The sequence below is a fragment of the Ambystoma mexicanum genome, chromosome 8 (genome assembly GCF_040938575.1).
Source record: "Ambystoma mexicanum isolate Mex_15411 chromosome 8, UKY_AmexF1_1, whole genome shotgun sequence".
Classification (NCBI taxonomy): Eukaryota; Metazoa; Chordata; class Amphibia; order Caudata; family Ambystomatidae; genus Ambystoma; species Ambystoma mexicanum.
In genome coordinates this window covers 45,877,260-45,898,533 of record NC_090929.1, presented here as the reverse complement: position 1 = coordinate 45,898,533, position 21,274 = coordinate 45,877,260, and the positions used below count along the sequence as shown (strand labels likewise).

The 21,274-nt window shown below is 48.0% G+C and overlaps 1 protein-coding gene across 7 annotated transcripts in view; it reads right to left on the bottom strand.

Moving 5' to 3' along the window:
• The window catches only part of GPR107 (G protein-coupled receptor 107), a 387,352-nt gene that overhangs the window by 209,745 nt on the left and 156,333 nt on the right, over positions 1–21,274 (bottom strand). For all 7 annotated transcript variants that reach the window (XR_011268468.1, XR_011268470.1, XR_011268471.1 and 4 more), the window contains exons 11-13: positions 19,890–19,963; positions 19,670–19,787; positions 3,849–3,979 (exon numbers count right to left, since the gene is read on the bottom strand). Coding sequence is in view for 1 of the 7 variants with exons in the window: in XM_069609259.1 (XP_069465360.1) it covers positions 3,849–3,979; positions 19,670–19,787; positions 19,890–19,963 (323 nt within the window). In the remaining 6 variants the exon portion in view is untranslated. The remainder of the gene's footprint in view (positions 1–3,848; positions 3,980–19,669; positions 19,788–19,889; positions 19,964–21,274) is intronic.

The window sequence follows — 21,274 nt, the reverse complement described above, 5'->3', positions numbered from 1 at the left end:
CATCCTCTGACCTCTTGGCAGCTTTCGACACAATCAACCACACCATGCTCACAGACTCTTCGACCTAGGCATCAGGGGCACCACCCTTACATGGATCTCCACTTTCCACTCAGACCGTTCCCAAATCATTTTCCTCCATCCGTTCTCCTCTGCCCCCCCACTCAGTGCACCTCCCTCTCCAACCTTTACCTTTCACCCCTCCCTGTGCTTATCCGCTCCCACAATTTCACCTGTCACAACTACACCAATGGCACACCGTCAAGATCCCAAACTCCCTGTCTTCACCCCACCCAGATCTTGCCTCTGTGAGAAACCCGACTGTATTCTCCCATCTACTCTCCCTGGATCTTCCATTCAGGAGCCAGGGAAGAGCCATCACTTTTGGATCCCGAACCTGGAGGTGAACATGCGAGGGGGAACATCACCTGCGTGGAGGGTCACAGGAGTTTGGGAGGAGAATACCCAAGGGCGAGACATGGTATTCCCCCCTTTCCCAATTATAGACCAACCCACTCTCCCTCAGCCTTAATGGGGTATTTCCAAGCACACCCCATCTCCCCCTCCCCATTTCCAATAAATACTGGGACGAAGAAAAGGCAATCGCGAGTAGTGAGGATTGCCTATGGAAAAACCATTGAGAAACCGGGGTTAGATTACTACCAACCACCACTGAACTGTCCCACTAATGGAGTCAGACAAGGTCAGGCATTTTGCCCCAACTGTGCCCACCTGACTCCAACTGACTCACCTGCATTATAAGAAGGGTAGTTTTGCCAGAAGCATGGAGCGAGCTGGATTTGTGGATGGAACCAGGAGAGCCAAGGAGCAGGGAGCTGTAGTCAGAGAAGCCTGCAGAGTTCGGAGGGGAGCAGTGTGTCGACACGCCGACCCAGTGCGTTTCAGGGGCTGCAGCATGTCTGGGAAGCCGTGTCTCCAGAGATCCAGACTGAAGCAGACTGCGACCTGCTGGCTGAGTCCAGAGAGATGCTGGTTGCTTGGGATGTGTACCGCTCCCAAGTGTGTCTGAGGGGCAGGTGGCAGACCCCAACCTCGACCCAGTGTATCGCGAGGAGACCGCCGGTCAGCACCACGCTACATGGTAAATTTCGTGAAAGTGAAGAGAAACTCAGGAGTGTGTGGGTGACTGGAGCAGGAGTGGAAACAAGTTTTGCAAGTCGCACAAAAGTAAAGAGCAGAAAGCAAGAGAGCAAGCATAAAGAAAGAGGCGCTAGCAGTGTGGAAGTAAAGAGAACTTTAAAGAATAGAAGGAAAAGGAAACAAAGTGGCTAGCAGCATATAAGCAGCAAGAAAAGGTTGAAAGGGACCCGAAAGCAAGGAAAGGGGAGCAAGCAACCCAAAAACAAAAAGGGAAAGGTGCAAGTGTGCACAATAAAATAGGAAGAGTGCAAACAAAATAAAGGTGAAATATAAAGGGGTGCAAGAGGCACCTGTGAAGATGAGCTAGGAGGAAGTCAAGTATAGGAGAGGGGTTGAGAGATCAGAGTGGTTGCGGCTGGGAGGAGCAAAGAACCCAGCGTTCTCTAAAGTCTCTCATACTCCCCCCATGAAAGAACTGTACATTGAAAAGTACACCCTGACGAGAGGAACGTTTTGTTTGTTGAACTTCGTAAAGAGGGGCCTACACTTGGGGAAGGGAACCCTAAGAAGCCTGACAAGAAATGCGTATTTCTGTTAGGAACCTGAGGATTCCGAGCTTGGGAAGGGAACCCCAGGAGACCCAGACATTGTGAATTTTATTGACTTGCTGCACAAACCCTCCGTGGAAGGTTCCGAGGGCAACGCTTTGAGTTGAACTCTTTTTGATCTGGCAGGACTACACCTATAGGTAAGACTACCTGAAACCAGCTGTGGCTTACATTTCCTTTTTAACCACTATTTTACTTCAAGAAGACTCCATCACATTTCATTTAAGCGTGAGGGCAAGCATAGGTGTGGACACAGCCAAACACTTGTTTTGAACATTGACGGCCCGTAGAAGCATCAGTTGAGGGAACAATCCCTTTAGAGTTAGGGCCAGTTAGGTATTACACCAACCCCAGAACTTTATTCAATAAAGGTTTTGAAACTGTTACTTTTGAGTGTCTCCCTCGATATCATGCCCGACTCACACCTCTCAGATGTAGACCGCTGGATGACTAACAACCACCTACTCCTCCTCCATACCGGAAACAAAAAATCCTAATCTCCAGCAAACAGCACTTTCTCCAACGTACCGCTTGGCCACCTTCCTTAGGACCCCGACACCCATTCCATCGCCCTTAGTCAAAAACCTATGATGCACCTTTAGCTCAGACATGACCCTCGCCACATCAATCCTGTCTCCAGATCATGCAACTTCCAACTCGGCATTCTCGAGCAGATTTGTCCATATCGCTTACCCCCATAAAGTATCCGCAATCATGGCCATCATCCTCCCTCGCCTAGACTATTCCAATTCCCTCCATCTTGGCGCGCCTGCCTCAACTCCGAAAGGTCCAACAGATCCAAAACTCTGCAGCAAGGCTTCTCCACGCACTCTCCCCTAGAGAACCCATCTCCCCTGCACTCTGGGTACAAAACTGGTTACCGGTCAGCCGACGGGCCTCCCTTAAAGCCATGTGCATTACCCACCGTGCCATCCATAAGAAAGGCCCTAAATTGCTCCAAAACAAACTCACAAGACCACCCGAACAAAATCCTCAGTTGAGGTTCAACAACTCCCGGTAGTCCCCACTTCAAGTTCCAGACTAGAAGTGTCTGCTTCTCCGTCCTTGCACCAATGTTGCCTCTTCCCCTCACTCTTCATCTCAGAGGATCACCTGGCCTTCAGGAAGGCCCTCAAAACCACCCGTCTGTTCCCTCCTGCATCCTGTCCCACTCACACACTAGCACCAACCAGCAGTCAGAACCTGTCTGAGCTCTAACCCCCACACACACTTCCCCGAGCCACAGCCACCCCCAACCCCCCCCGCCACCCCCAACATCTGGAGAAGTGAAGAGGGCATCCACTAAACTTGCACATACGAATTCTGAGAGTAGGCATAATATTGCACACAAATGGGATCTGAGGGTGGGCAATGTATCACACTTAAACGCACCTTTAGGTCAAGCAATCGGATCCATTTGAGGAGCATTGAATCACCATTTGGATTCGGGAAAGTGAGGTAACCAATGCATACGAGGGTGGGAACTGCCGCTGCAACTATACACTTAAGGTGGGAATTGTCTCACACTTGGAATAACCTGGGGATGGGTAATGTATCACTCCAAGCTCGTCGCAGAGGGTGGGTATTTTATTGCACTCAGATCTCATGTGATTAAAGCACTGCTCTTTTGACCTAGATGGAATACAGGGGGCAGACAACCAAGCCATTTATTCCTTTCGCACTCTGCACCTTCAGAACTTGCCCGAAACACAGCCTCACATCTGCTCTCACATTTTACTCAAACACTGCTGCACAACACCCCTGCCATAAGAATGAAGCTACCTTTGATGGGGGAAAAAAAATTGAACTGTAGCTACTCCCATAATTGTTCTATCCTCCTAAACACCCCATCCTGCTTAGATCCTATTATACCTCCATACACCCATACAAATGCCCTTCAGACATGGGTGACTAACAGGATCTTGGCCTCCCTCTCATAACTTTAACGGCTAAAATGCACACACGCATAATAGCACCACCCAATTTTCCCATACTTTAGACCCTCTGAGGGCGTTCAACCACCAGCGCGTTGGGACCATAATTATAGTGAAAGCCACTATTATAAATGACAGAAATTAATGAATACATATTACAGGAAACCGGATAGTGCCACAGAATCTCCCAACCCAGATTTCTACTCACCATATTACAGGAAATAGGATGGCACCACAGCATAGGAGGTCCACAAGGAAGAGGATCTCCATCCACAGCCCGTACTCCGTGGTGCTCTCCTCTGTAGATTCAATGATTATGTATGCAGTGTTTGCCAGGACCTGGGGGGGGGCACAAGGAGATGTTGAGAGGGGGCCCTTGAAGGAGAAATGCAGACAAAGAAGCACAGTGCAGTCATTCAAAATCAGAACATTTTAAGGTGGTGGTGGTCCTGCAGGCAGACATGGGGATACTGTGCTGCCTATTGAGGGTGAGCCAGTGCAGGTGAAGGGGCAGCAGCCGACAAGACACTGTGGCACTCTGCTGCTGTACAGAGCAGGCGACTGCAGACCACTCACACGGGTGACAGCTTTCAAAGTGAATTCAGTCTGGGGGAAGGAGTACCTAGAGGGAGCAGAACAAGCAGCCCCAGCAGGAGGTAACTTAATCGAGACCACCATCACAGGAGCAGTCTCAATTATATTCATCTGCTCATGTGCATGGACCATACAAAAATAAACTGAAAAACTTGCTAAGATAGGCTACAATGAACAGTCGCCAACATCGACCCAGCGATGTGTCAGGCAAAAAGTGGATTGAATTCCAGGGAATGTAAGATGGATTCCATAACATACTATCCTCATGCAACACCACGCAGGGCAATCGCAGTGCAACCCACTAGTGGAAGATGGGCACAATATGAAGAAAGACTGTTCGCTTCGGACTACCAAACGAAGCAGCAACATAGATTTGAGAGGCGGGAAAAATATGCAGCAAGAGGCCTATGTTAGGAGGGTTTTTATCAGCCAGTATTCAGAGTGTGAAACACCTGTGTGGAAAACCCAACAGGATTGCTTTTTCACCTCATGGTTCACCGACCATTCTCCCCCAAGCAAATTCCCACCCACAGATGACTGGCAATACAAGGAGTTGGCGACCTACCACTTGCCAAGGCTTCACCGTCCAGGGTCCATGGTGTTGTCCCTAGCAGAGAAGCCTCCACCTGCAGGCCCTGAACCTTGCATGATGGAATGCTATGTTGACAGCCGCTGCCTCTCAAACTAGTTGCATTCTGATAGCCGTAATTACAATTAATGCAACTGTCTAATAGGAAACTCTTTGGCACAAGCCAAGTACAAACTTGTGCGGACTCTGGACTTTGAACCACTGGAATGCATAGGTTTTTTGTTAATAAAAAAAATAAATCCTACCCTAGAACTTTCAGTGACTTCCACAGAAGGGACCATCCCAAATACACTATTCCTAAAAAGCTACTCCCCTGTAACATACTGCATTTTCATTAAAACATACACAGAGAGCATATCAAGCATACAAACTGTGTGGGCTACCCATACTGTATGTAATTGCATGTTGCCCTGTCTGTACCCTTCCACCACCCTGCTCCCCTCAGAGCATAGCATAGTATATTGGCTAGTACTACAATAACCCCCTTCTGCAACGCACCCCCCGCCCACGTGAAAGTTGACCCATCCATCAAGAAGCTCTGCAATGTGCAGACTGAGCTTCCTGAACCCTAAAGTTAGGGTCAAGTGAAAGAAATCCAAATAGATGTTCAGACTCAGCCCTAGAGATGGGGTCGTTTCTGAGAGACCCCTCTATTTAGTGAACAGGGTTATTGCCCCTTTGGTCAAGCTATACTCTATTAAGGTAGTGTAGCAGAGCAGCAAGGCAAGACGTCCAGAGCTACGGGGTGAGGCCATGGTACAATGAGTCACACTTGGAGCACTCAAAACATTAGAAGTACAAAAAAGTCACACTGGGTCACCCACACTTCAACTATGGCCTTTTTTTCTAAAAATGAATTTACCATTTTCCGATTAAAGTGAGTAAAAGAAAGTGGAAAGCAATTGAAACAAGTACCATGCTTTATAAAATAAGGCCCAAAGTCCTTCCCTGCTAAGGTAAGTAGGCCACATGCCCCAAAGAGTCAACAGTCCCTCTGCTCCAGAAGGCCCCACTTCATTATGGAGAGCAGCAGCTGCAGGAGTACAAGCCTTCGGCCACCAATACACCTGAGCAGTTGCAAGCCAAAACTTGCAATGGGGACTGAAGCACTGAATATGCCCTGGATGAAGCGTTCAGCCCTCAGGATGGCTCCGGGAAGCTTTTGATGGCAGGATCCTCATACAGGAGGTCAATGGGTCTAAGCACGGACAAGGGTCTTCTTGAGATCGATGCAGAGAGCATTCTTGGGCTCTTCAGCAGGCTACTCCTCTTTGTAGGGATCTTGGCTCCAACATTCTGGGGAACGGCTGCAGGACTCCTTTTATCCAACATTTGAGACAGGGTTTTCCCTCAGCCCACCAATGGTAAGGTTCTGGCCCATTCAACCATGAAGAGCCTTTTGCCCCACATCTTCCCAGCAGCAGGCAATACCTGGCTAAGTGTGGATTGGGACAGTACAGTTCCAAACCCCACATCTGGCCAGATGCTCACACCACCGCTTTACCCTGGAAGCTCTAGGTTTTGCCTGCTACACCATATGTATCATATATACCATGTGTGTCATTCCCCGACTTGAAAGTGCAGGAAGAAAGCCAAAAGGACAAAGGACAGAGTGAGCAAGAAGCTAGATGTGCATCATCTAGCTAAGCAGTCGCTCACACAGTGGACCCCCAAAAAGGGGGTTACTGCAAACTATTGTAGAAAGGATGTAGAATTTTTTAATCCAAAGATAGCGATTCTTAGATGTGACGAGTTCATTCAAGATTAAAGACCACAATCAAATTGTGATTCACGCTATAATCAAAAAAACGTGATTTTTTTAAAAAATTGGAAGCCAGCTTTCACTCAGGTTTGTATGTAGGGCTTAATTGCCAATGCATTTTGGAGTGGACATTACCTTCATCAGGGCAAAGCCCTTCAGTAACCACTGTTTTACAACGCAATAATTATAGCATCAAAGTCAGCAACGTTTGTATGAAACATAATAGAAAATAAATAAGTTTTCTTTGCAAAGTCACAGCATCAAGAATATTGTGAAGAATTGGGAGATCCTCACTTGCGACACAAGGGTACAACATCTGTCTAAGGAACCCCCCCCATTTTTGCACACCAGAGGAGTCAAAATCTAAGAGATGAATTGGTATCTACTAAAACTCCATCCAAGGGACCAATCACACTACGAACTGGGACTTTCCCCATGTCTACACTGTGCAACTTGTGGATTTGTGACGAAAGGGAATACCATCAAACACCCACGCACAGGGGAGAATATCAAACTCCAGAGCTATGGAACCTGCGACAGCAGCAATATCGCCTACGCCATCAAGTGCCCATGTGGACTCCATTATGTGGGGAAATCAAAGCGCACCGCAAATACGCAATGGAATGAACATAAACTGTGCATTAGAAATGCCAATATGAATTCAGCGGTAGCACGCCACTGGGTAGAGAGGAGATCTAAAGAGGTCTTTAATATTGAATGAACTCATCACATCTAAGAATCACTATCCTGGATTTAAAAAGTCTATATACTTTCTACAATAGTTTGCAGTAGCCTCCTTTTTTGGGGTCCAGTGTGCGAGCGACTTCTTAGCTAGATGACGCACATCTAGCTTCTTCCTTATCTGTTATTTATGTGCAGGTGTCTCTGGACTTTTTTGCAGTCGGCTCCTAAAAGAATTGCCTAAAGAACCACAGTTGTGGTACATAAGTGTTAATTACCTGGAGTGAGCAGATTTAGTCACAGTGATGCCCACCTTTCTGCATAGCCAAAGGACAGGGTGAAAGACACATGACATGGCCAGAGTATATGGTACTTGAAATTACATTATGTGGTCAAATGCAAAAGGGAAGACAGTAAAAATGAAACCGTAGAACAACATCTACAATCACTAGCCAGTCTTTACCACATTGCAACAGTACCCCCGCAGCACTTCACTGTACGGTGATGTAGCAAGGAGTCCCACAAATGGGGCAGGGTCCCTCTGCACGAAGACTAATATGGCCTGACCAGTGCCCTGAAAAGAGGAGCTGAGCAAGGAAGGTATAGTAAAAAGGCTTCACTTGCATCCAAAAATCAGGACATGGTTCAAATCATAGCAAACGTTGGGGTTTCCATTGATGTCAATGGAGGGAAAGCTGCAAAAAGAGCATCTTACCTAACAAGGACGGCAAGAAGGGAGAGAAGCCAAAGCCTGTGTTAGGATCAGTCTCTGTATACCATAATCTCTCGCCTTTGGCGTCTATTGAATTTAGAGGAATCAAAGATCTGAATCTCCTCAGATTCAGCTCGCTCTCCGACTTTACTGAGCAAGCCTCCGACATACAACCCATCCTTACTCTTACCATTAATTCTAGAGTCCCCCTCAGTGCAGTGATCCACAGCTTCCCAGCTAGGCTCTGAATGGTTCATCTAATCTTTCTTTAAAATAACCGTAGCTTGGTCTTTGGTGTACATGAGGGATTAGCTCCACAGTACAAGGAAGAGGTTTTCGTAGATTCTCTTTGGTCACTCCTGTCTTGGGTTGAAGGTGTGTCTGGACCACAAATCCCAGGGTACATTTCTTCTTCGTTTTGGCCATCTTCCCCCAAGTGCTCCTGCAGTCTTCTTCGATTTACATCAGTCAATGCCTTTGCGCTTGAAATGGGTCCCATCTCCAACTTCTCTCCCAACTCTTCCCACACTCCCATCTCTCCTAGAGAATATATTCAGGGCTTTCTCCATCACGCACCTCTTCGGGCTGGAGAAAGGTACATTTTGCTGACCGGCAGCAAAGAGCTTCAAACCGCTATCTGCAAAGTAAGAAGTACTGATTGGGCGCACAGCTCTGCGGCTTAGCATTTTCTCCCTGCAATGGCCCCGGTTTGCTCTTCACTGCTGCTTCAATCAGGAGGGAATGTGTTTGTTCTATATCCGGGAGCCTGTCTTTCAGTGGCTATGGAACTAGCAGGAGACATTGCATGCATGCACAAGCCCTCACTGCTCACATGTTTCTCCGGCATCCATGAGGAAATATGCAGGAGCGCAGAACAGCTGCGCTTGCCCTGGGGTTCGGAAGAGAGGCTTACATATTGCATTAAGCAGATGGGGTGTAGGGGTTGTAAGGGTTTTTTTGCTGGGAGGGAAGGTGGAAAAGGTGAAATCTTGTTAGCGTCTAAGAGGGGAACCTGATCAACACCCAGCATCCACTCCTGTCAGAGTGAGGGGTAGGGGGAAGGGGGCTCTGCCCCGCGCCCACCCACTCTAAACCATCTGCAGGTAGCGCTTCACTCAGCAAAAGGACTTCCCCACTCTCCAGAACCCATCACATTGCCAAGATCATATAATAGGACTGTCGCAGGGATTCACATGACTCAAAGTCAATGTTTATTCTCAGATTGGGCACAAAGCTCACAGAGCAAAGACCATAGGCAAGCACTCACTGTTATGGTGAAGCAGCTGCAAGCTTAAACATGTTTGGGAGAAAGTTAGAGAGATGTATCCGGAGTTGACCAAGGCAGCTGCCAGAGTGGAAAGTGATGGTGGGCTAGAGACAAAGCTACCCTGATGCGGAGGTAAGCCGTCTTTTAGCCAAGTGCACAGGAGAAGTACCAGACGGCGAAGCCTAAGGCCCAGTGGTGAGAGTCTGGTAAGGCAAGCATGAGGCTCTTCAGAGTCCCAGGTGTCTTAGATGAATGTCCCTTCTGTCTAGACTTTTATTTAACAGTAAGCCGCTGGCTCTACACGTTACCAGCTCCCAGTGGTCCGAGTACTTCCCCCTCTCCATGTCAAGACGCACAGGGCCAGCAGCAAGACTTCATTTGGGAGCATCTGGGTCTTGTATTCTTGGGGGCCAAGGGGGGAATGCATGGCTATGGTCCCCATTGGTCTTGGAACAGGGTGAATCGGAACACAGCAGTGCTTTGACATCAGAGTGATCTTGGGCAACTTGCCGAGGCAGATCTCCCGTCATGGGAGACCAACCCACAGTAGACTATTCCTGGATGTACGATACAGGTATATTTCTCCACCGTAATCTTCACATTCACGTCTACCCTGAGGTGGTACCCACTACTATCTCAAGCCACTGGCCGGGTACACGGTTGTCTGGCCTGGATGAATGTGTTCCCAAGTCTTCCTCCACACTTATTTACAGGTGCTCCTTGTTGTTCACTGCCAGGCATACCAGCCCACTTGAGACTGCTTCAGGACTTGCCCTCATAACTACGCAACCAGGGTTACCTACTCTGTTGCCCAAACGTTTTCTTTGTTGCCTAGGATGTTCCAACTCATTTCTGTTGGTGAGACCCTAACCAGGGCACGCAGAGGGCCAGACTCAAGCTTTGGGCCTTTAAGGGTCCCTTAGGACTGCTAAGGGAGAGACTACCTCAAAAGTGCGTCTCTCTGGGACAACAATCCTACTCAAACCTTTCTGGTCGATGGTGGCATATCTCAAGATGGTGGCTTTGCGATCAGCATACATTTTAGCTCACCAGAAGCCCTTTTCCTTCCTAAATACTACAACACGGAGAATGCATGTGATAAAGTCCCCTGCCTATCCTTGAGGTGTATCGGCAGTGCGGTTAAATGGGCCAGGTACTGGGCCAAGCTGAGGACACACTCCAAGACAGGACATCCACAGTGAAAACAACCCCACCTACATTAACAAAATGGTTAAGATATTGTTTAGGCGCATGAATTCAACCAATCGCCAGACAAAACCACCTGCATAGAAATAGACCCATTCCCTGTAAGGGAAATTATTTCCAGACACTCAAAGGCAGCAAAGGATTTGATGCAATTGTAAGTTAGCCTAGAGTCACATCCAATGGGAGGAGATACCACAGAAGATAAGCGAGGGCACTAGGCCTGACAGGGGCAGTGGGAAGATTAAGGAGAGGAGTTTATTAAAGAGAGGAGAGCGAAAGAGCTCCATGTGCGAGACGGGAGGAGTGTGGGAAGGAGATTTGGAGTAGGGAGTTTCAGTGGTCACCCGAGACCGTGACCAGGGGGTGCAAGAGTTGCCCATCCATTTTGAGGATGCAGAGAACTATGCCCAAATGGATGAAGGAGATCGAGTTAAAGGTTGGGCATTGGGAGAAGAGTCCTGTGAGGGGAAGAAAGATACTGAGGGAATTGAAAAGTGAAAAAATGCTGGAGAAAGAGATACAACAGGGGCAATGTGAGACCAGCTTACCAGTTCAGGAAGGTTCCGCTAGACCAGGACGGTTCCGGTGGAGCAGATGAGTCCAAGGCACATACAGAAGGCAGCAGGAGCTACGAGATTGCTGCTGCTGCACCGAGGGCGAAGAAAAGTATAGTAGGAGTAGCGAGGGTGAAGTGATATCAAGCCCCGAGGCCACAGAGAAAAGGGGTTCAAGAGGGAGGTTAGGGTTATGCTACTCACTCTACCTTATACAATCTGGACCAATATGGGCCCAGCGGACAAGAATGTGAAGTGGGCTGTGGCACCAGGGAATCCCGCACGAGATTGCAATGAGAGGGCTGATGTGGACCTTGTGGGTGGTCAGCAGTGGTTTAAGGAACCCCAGAAACTCAATAGATTGAACTATTCAAGGCAATGAAAGGCAAGACAGGATCCAAAAACAAGGGTGCACGGGGGGGCAGGGTAGATGGAGCAACATTGGCCAGCATTTATTTTTTGTAATCCTGGGAAGGATCTGCACCTTACTTTGAACTACTTTAAATGCCATCTTGTTCTTGTAAATCAGCCTCCTTTGTGCCGTTTAGTTGTGCAAAAATCCTGTAACCAGGCAATCGTACTCCGCTGCCCTTGTGTGATCAATTCGAACTCTGGCCAAGAGCGTACTAAGGACTTGTGCGAGTATGTGCCTGTGGGATAGATGTGTGGAATTTCTCTGAAATCCAAATACAGAGTTTCCCCACAAAATTTTAAATATGGCAACAAGAACTAATAGTCTTGTCGCCAAATGTCTAAACAGCGCATTGTATTGCCGGAGAACAGGTCACCCTTTGAACTCTGGCTGACGCTTACAAGCAAAGACACTGGACCAGACTTTTGTCAACTGCTACGATTTGCCTCGAAGCACAGAGTATGCCAGGCACTCTGCATCAGTATCGGTCTTATATATGACCAAGCATTGCCTCTCTTGCGGCCAGAGGGAACGCTTCAGTCCACATTCCCTTTGATCCAGTGCACAAGCTGAATCTGTACCCTCTGAAGGATTTTTGTGCTCCAACTACCAGGACTGCATTCTTCAGGAGGGCCGGTGTGGATTTAGCTGCTGCTGGACTCTGTATTCGATGAGTGAATGTGTAGCATGACCCTGGTGCTATCATACCAGCATGTATGTCTACACTAGGTGCTGCAGTTTGTTCCAGCTTTGACCTGGGACCTAGACTTGTGATTTTCTCATTCTTTGATCTGAGGATGCTGAGCTGCTGCTTCTGTGCCTCATCGCCGTCCACAGGTCCCTCTTTTCAGCTGGGGTCAGCAGTCCATTGCCCCAGAGTCGAGGTTGAAATCTGCAGACCATTCTCATCTGGCAGCAAATACAATTATGCTCCAAGAACCCTTCTCAGTGGCAAGGCTCAGAATCCCTTCTTCATTCCATCGTCATCCAAGCAAACCCTGAACCCCAACTCTGCTCCAAGAACCCTTCTCGGTGGCAAGGCTCAGAATCCCTTCTTCATTCCATCGTCATCCAAGCAAACCCTGTACCCCTACTCTGCTCCAAGAACCCTTCTCAGTGGCAAGGCTCAGAATCCCTTCTTCTTTCCATCATCATCCAAGCAAACCCTGAACCCCTACTCTGCTCCAAGAACCCTTCTCAGTGGCAAGGCTCAGAATCCCTTCATTCCATCGTCATCCAAGCAAACCCTGAACCCCTACTCTGCTCCAAGAACCCTTCTCAGTGGCAAGGCTCAGAATCCCTTCATTCCATAGTCATCCAAGCAAACCCTGAACCCCAACTCTGCTCCAAGAACCCTTCTCAGTGGCAAGGCTCAGAATCCCTTCTTCATCCAAGCAAACCCTGAACCCCTACTCTGCTCCAAGAACCCTTCTCAGTGGCAAGGCTCAGAATCCCTTCTTCATTCCATCGTCATCCAAGCAAACCCTGAACCCTAACTCTGCTCCAAGAACCCTTCTCAGTGGCAAGGCTCAGAATCCCTTCTTCATCCAAGCAAACCCTGAACCCTAACTCTGCTCCAAGAACCCTTCTCAGTGGCAAGGCTCAGAATCCCTTCTTCATCCAAGCAAACCCTGAACCCCTACTCTGCTCCAAGAACCCTTCTCAGTGGCAAGGCTCAGAATCCCTTCTTCATCCAAGCAAACCTTGAACCCCTACTCTGCTCCAAGAACCCTTCTCAGTGGCAAGGCTCAGAATCCCTTCTTCATCCAAGCAAACCCTGAACCCCTACTCTGCTCCAAGAACCCTTCTCAGTGGCAAGGCTCAGAATCCCTTCTTCATTCCATCGTCATCCAAGCAAACCCTGAACCCCTACTCTGCTCCAAGAACCCTTCTCAGTGGCAAGGCTCAGAATCCCTTCATTCCATCGTCACCCAAGCAAACCCTGAACCCCAACTCTGCTCCAAGAACCCTTCTCAGTGGCAAGGCTCAGAATCCCTTCTTCTTTCCATCATCATCCAAGCAAACCCTGAACCCCAACTCTGCTCCAAGAACCCTTCTCAGTGGCAAGGCTCAGAATCCCTTCTTCATCCAAGCAAACCCTGAACCCCTACTCTGCTCCAAGAACCCTTCTCAGTGGCAAGGCTCAGAATCCCTTCTTCATTCCATCGTCATCCAAGCAAACCCTGAACCCCTACTCTGCTCCAAGAACCCTTCTCAGTGGCAAGGCTCAGAATCCCTTCTTCATCCAAGCAAACCCTGAACCCCTACTCTGCTCCAAGAACCCTTCTCAGTGGCAAGGCTCAGAATTCCTTTGTTCCTTCTTCATCCAAGCAAACCCTGAACCCCTACTGAGGCAATGCTTCTGCTCAAATAGCAACAAAGTATTTGTGTGCAAAGCTTGTCCATCCACAGACAACAGCGAAAACTCTGGCAGCTGCTACAGGACTTATCACGGCAAGCTCGGGAATAGTGCCGTTCTGGGCCACTTTCTTCAGCTGCATCTCCTCTTGGTTGCCCATTGTCTAAACTTTGTACCTCGGTTCCATCGGGTTCCAACGGTGGTCTACCTTACTTGACACATCAGAGTCCCTCTCTGCAATCTCCCATACAGTAAGATGGCAGGTCACATTTTATGACCGGATCTCTTCAATAGGGTTCAATCAGCCGGAACGCAGTTGAGATCCCCTGTGCAGACTTGCTCTTACCGCCATTGACTTACCTTGGGCCACTGATTTATTGTGCTACCAACTAACATTGCGCTGGGGAGAGGGGGGTGCGGAATCAGGTCCTATAGGAGGCCTGTATGCCTCTCTAAAGATTCTGTTGCACTGTGTGGATTGCCTAACATTTTATGACCCGGTGTGGTCCATGTTGCTGTTTGTTTCACCAGGCATAAACATTGTTATTTCTAACATTATAGATATTCCTTAGCACAAGTTTGTACAAAGATAGGTTTTCTAGACTGAGAAACCTAAGGGTATTCTCACTCCTCGACCCCTTGGATCCTCTACGCAGGTGGCCAGGGATAGGCCATCACCATTTGATCCCAACACTGGGGGCAGAGAAGCGAGGAAGAATCACCTGGGTGTAGGGTACTTGGGGAGTGGGGTACCCTTGGGTGAGAGACATGCTATCCCTTTCCCCACTGACCAACCAAACCCTTCTCCAACTTTAATGGGCTATTGTAAGATAGCTCCCCGCAATTGCCCACCATTGACACTTGACAGCACTGGTATGAAGAAGAGGCAACTAAAAGCAATGAAGACTATGCTCTTTGACCACTCTAGTACTGGGACGAGGTCAGACAGGTCCCTTTAATTGCAGTCAGGCGAGGCTGAATGGGCATCCACACCGGCAGCCTGTTAAAGGGCTGTAGGTGTAAAAATGGAGCCCAATCCACTGGGTGGGGGCTGGGGGGGTGGAACGACAGGAGGAAGGACCAGGCGGCCGGTGCAGGAAGAAGAAGGAGACTCTACAAAGTGGCATGGGAGTGGGGCCTCCTTGAAACAGACTGGGAAAGGTGAAGGAAGCCGTGCTCGAAGGCTGTCCCTTTCCTTCCTATTCAACATGCTTGTTCCCCTGTGGTGGAAGAGCACCCCAGGAGTGTCTGAAGGGCAGAAATGGAGCCCTGACACTGAAGGAAGGCGGCCGTGTGAGCTGTGCTGCAGCACCACATTTTATTAGTGTTTTTTTTCCTTCAACCTCTTTTTATTAACATTTGATCAACATAACATGAGCAACTATACAAAAGATATTAAATTCAAGTCATATAATGAGACAGTTCAGGCAAACGACTAAAGTTTTGTGCGGGGCACATGCGAGTTCTTATCCAGACGGGGTATGTGTAGCGTTGTGGGGCTACGGGTTTGGTTAGGGGCAGGCAGGTTCCGGGTCACACAGTCCTCCAGGATCTCCTAGTAGCAGACTGCTCTATTCGGGTTGAGGTTGGATTGTCTTTTAAAGGCTACCCTTTCCAGCCTGCAAGCTCTGGAGAGGGAGTCAGATCATTCGGTGACCGTAGGTGTTGTTGCAGATTTCCAGTGCGTCAATATTACTTTCCGTGCTGTGAACGTCGTAAGAGATGAGTCTGCGTTTAAGTCATGCCGGTCCTTACTATCAGCGCAGAGGATCAGTGCCTTAGGGGCGAGCTGGACATCTGCGGCCTCCATGCTAGTAAGTTTGTGGTGAATCCCCTACCAGTAGGAGGCGATGGCAGGGCAGGACTAAAGCATGTGTCACATTGTTCCTGTGCCGCTGCCCCCTCCCCAGCACAGTCTTTTAGGTGCGAGGCCCGTGTTGTGGAGTTGGACGTGAAGCTTAGTTGCAAGTCGGTGGAACGGATTGCCATTCCTATGTCTTCTGACCAGGTTGTTGCGAGTGTCAGTAGCCTGCTTTTGTTGTCTGGTATCGCCATTCGATAAAAGGTGCGGATGCGCGGGAATGCATTGATGTTTTGTTGCATTTCGGTTTCGCATGGTGCAGGAGGTTGTGAACATGTGTCAAAAAAGGTGTTTGGCAATCGCGACCTGGATGGTGCGTTAGGTGAACCAGTCTCCCATCCCCAGGCCCAAGATTCTGCTTGCATCTTGGAATCCCAATAGTGCTCCCTCCTCAGTGATGTCCATAATCCGCACCCTGGTCCAGGTGTCTGTTTGGTTTTGATGAATCGTCAGTGTTGATTTGTATTGTAGGACTGATTGTATGCAGGCCCAGGCCGGTGCATTCTTTGTTTGGACCCCTTGTGTGGCGCGCAATTTGTGCCATTATAACAGGCTGGGACCGATAACGGGGTGTGTCTTGATACTTAGCGGCATGTGCTGTGGTTGCCATGAACTCTATGGGTGAGAGTGGGGCCATTCTGGCTAGCGCCAGCTTGCGTCTTCCTCTGGGTTGAGCCACCGTTTAATCCAGTTCAGTTGCGTGGCTTGGTGGTATGCTCTGAGGGAGGGGACTGTTGGATTTGTCCGATTGTAGTATAGACAGGCGGATCCGTGCTTTCTTCCCCTGCCAAATTAATCTATTGATGGCTTTATCTAGTGCTATTAGCATAGGGGGGGCCTTTGAGAGCATCATTGCTGCGTATATCAGCTTTGGGAAGGAGTTCATTTTTAGTGCGTGGATTATGCCTGACATGGCTAGGGTTAGCGTGTCCCATCTCCCCAGATCATTTTGTATGTTGCAGAGAATCCGGGGGTAGTTGAGGTCTCGGAGCTCTGCTATTGAGGTGCCAATATGCATTCCTACGTATTTTTTAGTTCAATTGGAGCGAGAAGGGTACCTACCCGCCCGGGTCCCAGGGGATGTCACTTCGGAGGGGCATTACTTCAGCACCACATTTCAAAGCGGCCTGTGAGCTTCTGGGAATTGAGAAACCAGGTGCCCATGTGTGAACTTAAGCATTTCCTGAAATACTTTGTTATCGGAGTGGTCGCGAAGGCGAGATACACGTTTTCAAAAGGTCTCCAAACACTGAATTGCTCAATTAAAGGGAAACAACTTTACTTGTCCATTATCTAACAGAGGGAAATACTATGCATCGGAGTGGTCGAGTATGGCAAGCAACACGTTTCTGAATATGTCTGAACGTGGAACAAATCAATAAAAGTGAAAGTTATATTTGTCAACTAATAAACAAAGGCGAATATTTTGCATCGGAAAGGTCGCGTGTGGCAAGAAACACGTTTGGCGAAGGTCTCTGCGCATTGAAGTATTCATTTAAAGTGAAACGAATACTTATTGATCCATAAGATGAAGGAAACATCAACACTAAGTGCAAGGCTTAATTATTGAATACCGAATAGAATTCAAACTTTGCTACTACCCAAATGAAAGTCAAAAGGAGAGGAAACTTAAATCCATGCAAACCATCATACATGGAAGTACTAAAAGGAATATAATTCTAAACCAACCACAGTATGCTGAAATATAATAAGATTTCAAATGAACAGGAAACCAAAGGATGCTGAAGCCTAATTTAGTGACATTTTCAAAAGGTGTGAAAACTACAAAATTATCCTAACTGTATTTGATAACATTTAACTAAACTGTGGAAGACCAGGACATTTGGCGTTTCCTCTTTGAGTGTGGCACTTGGAGCTTGGGGAAGGGAACCCAGAGCGCTGACAAGAAACGTTTCACTACAAGGCTGTTTGAATTATACGGTTTTGAACTTGACGAAGGGCACCCAGAGTCCTGAAAAGACTTTTGCATTCTATCTCTAAGGGAATTTTGAGACTTTACTTTGTTGAACGGTTTTATACTTGGGGAAGGGAGCAGAAAGAAAGCTGTGAGCTGGAAGCAGCTCAGGACTGTTAAAACACTGGTTTTATTTTTGGTTGTGGATTAGAGTTGTGAAAACAAACATAGGTTTTGGACACAGACAGGTTGCCAACGTGAAAACCCTTGACGGAGACCTTTTATTTACATAGGGAAATACCACCTTATTATAGGGCAAGTTAGGCCTTTTCATTCTGACATTTAAGTTAACAAAACTGATTTTTTTCAAACCTGGAATCTTGCTGTCTGTGTCCTTCCACATGATGCCTTCACAAGACATTGTGAGAACCTTCCATAATTGGCAACTGAAGTGGTCACTTTACCTTTTAACCATCCTTTTCTTCCTGAAGAACTACCTCGACTGCTCCGCCACACGTTCGGAGTATGGATAACTAGAGGGAATGATACCCTGCAAACCAAGATACGCCGAAATATCTGGGCACTAGTAAGAAGGCAGTCTTATGGGTCTGGTTCAATCACTTTCTCTCTCCGTCAACCTTCTCCAAACCAACTCCTGTCTCCACTCTCCAGTTACAATCTTCAACTCCAAACACCCACACCAACTAACTGGGTCTCCATTTTTTTGGGGGGCTATCTTGCCCCCACCCATAGGTGAAGGTCCCCAGCTATGTTCTGAAATTGTTGAGACTGAGATTGGCTGTCTTTTCTAGGTTCACCTGAACCCACTTCAGGCTTTAGGGGGAATGACCAAGCCTTTACTCGCCCGTTTCATCTTGAAATCAACTCCGCCCAAACTCCTCAATTCCTGGTACAATCCGGCACTGCCTGGGAAAGACAGATCCGCCAGATCCAGACCTGCTGCCGGTAAATCCACTGAAATCTTGCCAACCCTTCTGAACATGAAAAGAATTCTGGTGCTGGTAAATTAGCAACTTTGTATCCTTGGCAAGGGAACAAAGTCGGAAGACAATTTGTCACTACGTTTCTATTATTTGCAGGCAAAAATGCTTCTGTAACACTGCAATCTGACAACACAATATCACACACTGGCCTTCAGGGCTCTACCTGAGCGTTGGAAAGGACTTACCTACCACATGATGTGCTGCAACAGCATGAGTTTTGATTGAATGTTGTGCGTGAAACGGACTGCTGATGAATCGGTTACAATGAAAAAAAAACTTTTTATTTAGAAATATCTAGTCTTTCTAAATGAAACGGTCATGCCCCTACCACACACACACACATATGCAGGGGCTGACAGTCGCCTCCGGCAAGGGGGCGGGAGGGGTGGAGGATCCAGGGGGCTGGAGGTTGAAAGGGGAGAGAGAAGGCTTGCGGTATGGCAAGGAAGGTCAACAGCAGGGGATAAGGTAAGTACAAGGGTGTTTGTGGGGGGTCGTGGGGAAGAGCGTTTGTGGCATGGAAGGGAGGGGGGGCATGTGTTTCAGTGGATGTGTGCGTCTGATGGGAGGGTTTGGGTGTTGATGTGTTTGAATATTGATACATTCGAAATACAGAAGGCTGCACCAAATCGCCCTCCTTGCAAAACTTATTGGGATGGGGATCGAGGGAGTTGGAGGGGATAAGTGTCACGAGTAGATGCATTGTCAAACGCTAAGCAGCCATACAAGAATGGAGAAATGCATAGGTATATATGGAGGTGGGGTACAGACACTGAGTGGGGGGTCAAGAGCTGGCCCACAGTGTACGAGACTGCTCAGCTGTGAGAGATGCTTTGCACGCAGAGTCAGCATCCACATGGGTACAGTGAACCACAACTGAACATGGAAATCATGCCATTAATAATTCATTTCCCAAGGAGAACTGCCATTGTGTGATGCCTCTTAAACACCAAACTGACTTTTGTGGCATCAAGAGTGGCACACTTTTGCATCATCTGCAAACTCCCACAACCCAGAGTTAAATCATCGCTCCTAAAGAAGTGGCCTTAAATGGCTGGCCCCCCTCCCTCATGCAACCTCCTAAACAAAGTCTCTTCCCATTGCTGCCCTCACCTGCAGCGGAATGACAATCACAAAGATCTTCTTGTCCTTGTCGGAGAGGATGTGCTTCACGAAGGCCCAGCCGGTGCCTATCAGTGCAATAGTGATGAACAGCAGCGCCCCCTTCAAGCTGTAAAACACTCCAAAGTTACCAGAGGGCTGCGTTATGAAACTTGCAATAAACAAAAACAAGATAGTCATACACTCTTCCCCACAAGTGCGGCACACTTACAGGTGTGTGATGTAGTATACCACAGCCCAGCCTTCTATGGGGAAGCCTTGCGAGGAGATATAGTGGTAATCAATCTGAAAGAAAAAGGAGCAGCTCAGACAAGTACTGCTTCCTCAAAACAAACCAAAACTCAGCCATAAAGAATGGAAGCAATACATCTGTCCGCAAGATCCTGCGTATGACAGATATAGTGGAGCAGCATGCAGTAAACCAGGAGCGGTTGGGAATAGCTCGTCTGCGGTCCTGGGGGCAGGGGATGGGGGGGGGGCAGAATGCACTAGTAAAGGAGTCTCTGGGAACAGGAGAGGGTCATGCCAACATGCACCAAACAGGGAAGGGATAGGTTAAGACGGCAGGCTGGGAAGCGATGCATATAAACAAGACAGCCTGTATATACATAACGAGGCAGAGATTAAATGGGTTAACACAAGGGGTTACACAATCTACACAATCCAAACAATGAGAGGCGGCATAGGTCTGACATGCTGGCATTGTGCACTCGGCTGGGTCAAAACTGAGGTGGTAGCACATATGGTGAGGTCAAGTGCATCTGGTATGCCATTCGGGCCATATTCTACTATGGGTAACCTAAAAGGCTTTACACCAAGTTAAGGTTTGGCCAACTCTGTTGCATGTAGTTTGCTGGGGGCCTGCGTGCAAGCTTTAGGCAACAGAAGCACAGACATTCCCTCACGGGACATGCAGTGGCATACATGCATCTGGATATTTTGCCCTTTAGCTTGCGGACCCATTTTTGGATGATTAAGGAGCCTTTAGGATGGGGGCAGGGGATTGAGAGAGTGGAGCCTACCATGTTTTGATAAATTGTGGTTTTATACATTTTCTTTTTAGCACAAGTGTATGGTTTTTAGAATTTGCTTAATGTTGTTTAGAATGGAGAATCGGATATGATGGAGCTGGGCAAGTTTAGGGCCACCTAGATGGAACACATACAAAATATCTAATACGGCAAGTCCAACAAACAAGCTAGAACAGAAATTGTGGCAGATGTGCGTAAGGCAGTGTGTGGGGGGGGTTAGGTGGTGGGTTGCAAACACGACAAATCGTTACCAAAACAATAGTAAGTGGTATATATTTCCATACAGCAAAGGAAAATTGGAAAACTAAGGTTATGGATGAATACAGTACAAGTAAGTCTGATAAAGAGGATTGCAATTGATTCTTTCCCTCGCTCTAGGGGATGGGTTCAATCCGACAGTAGGGTCAGGGGATGCCTGCACCCCCCCTCCCACAGACTGAGGCAGGGGTAGCAGGCCTGGTTTGTCTGTTCTGGTGGGGTGCAGCAGCTAGGCGGAGTTTATGCCTGAGAAGTCTCATCTAGGGGACTCAAACGCTCTTGGGCATTCCATCAGCCCACCTCCCTG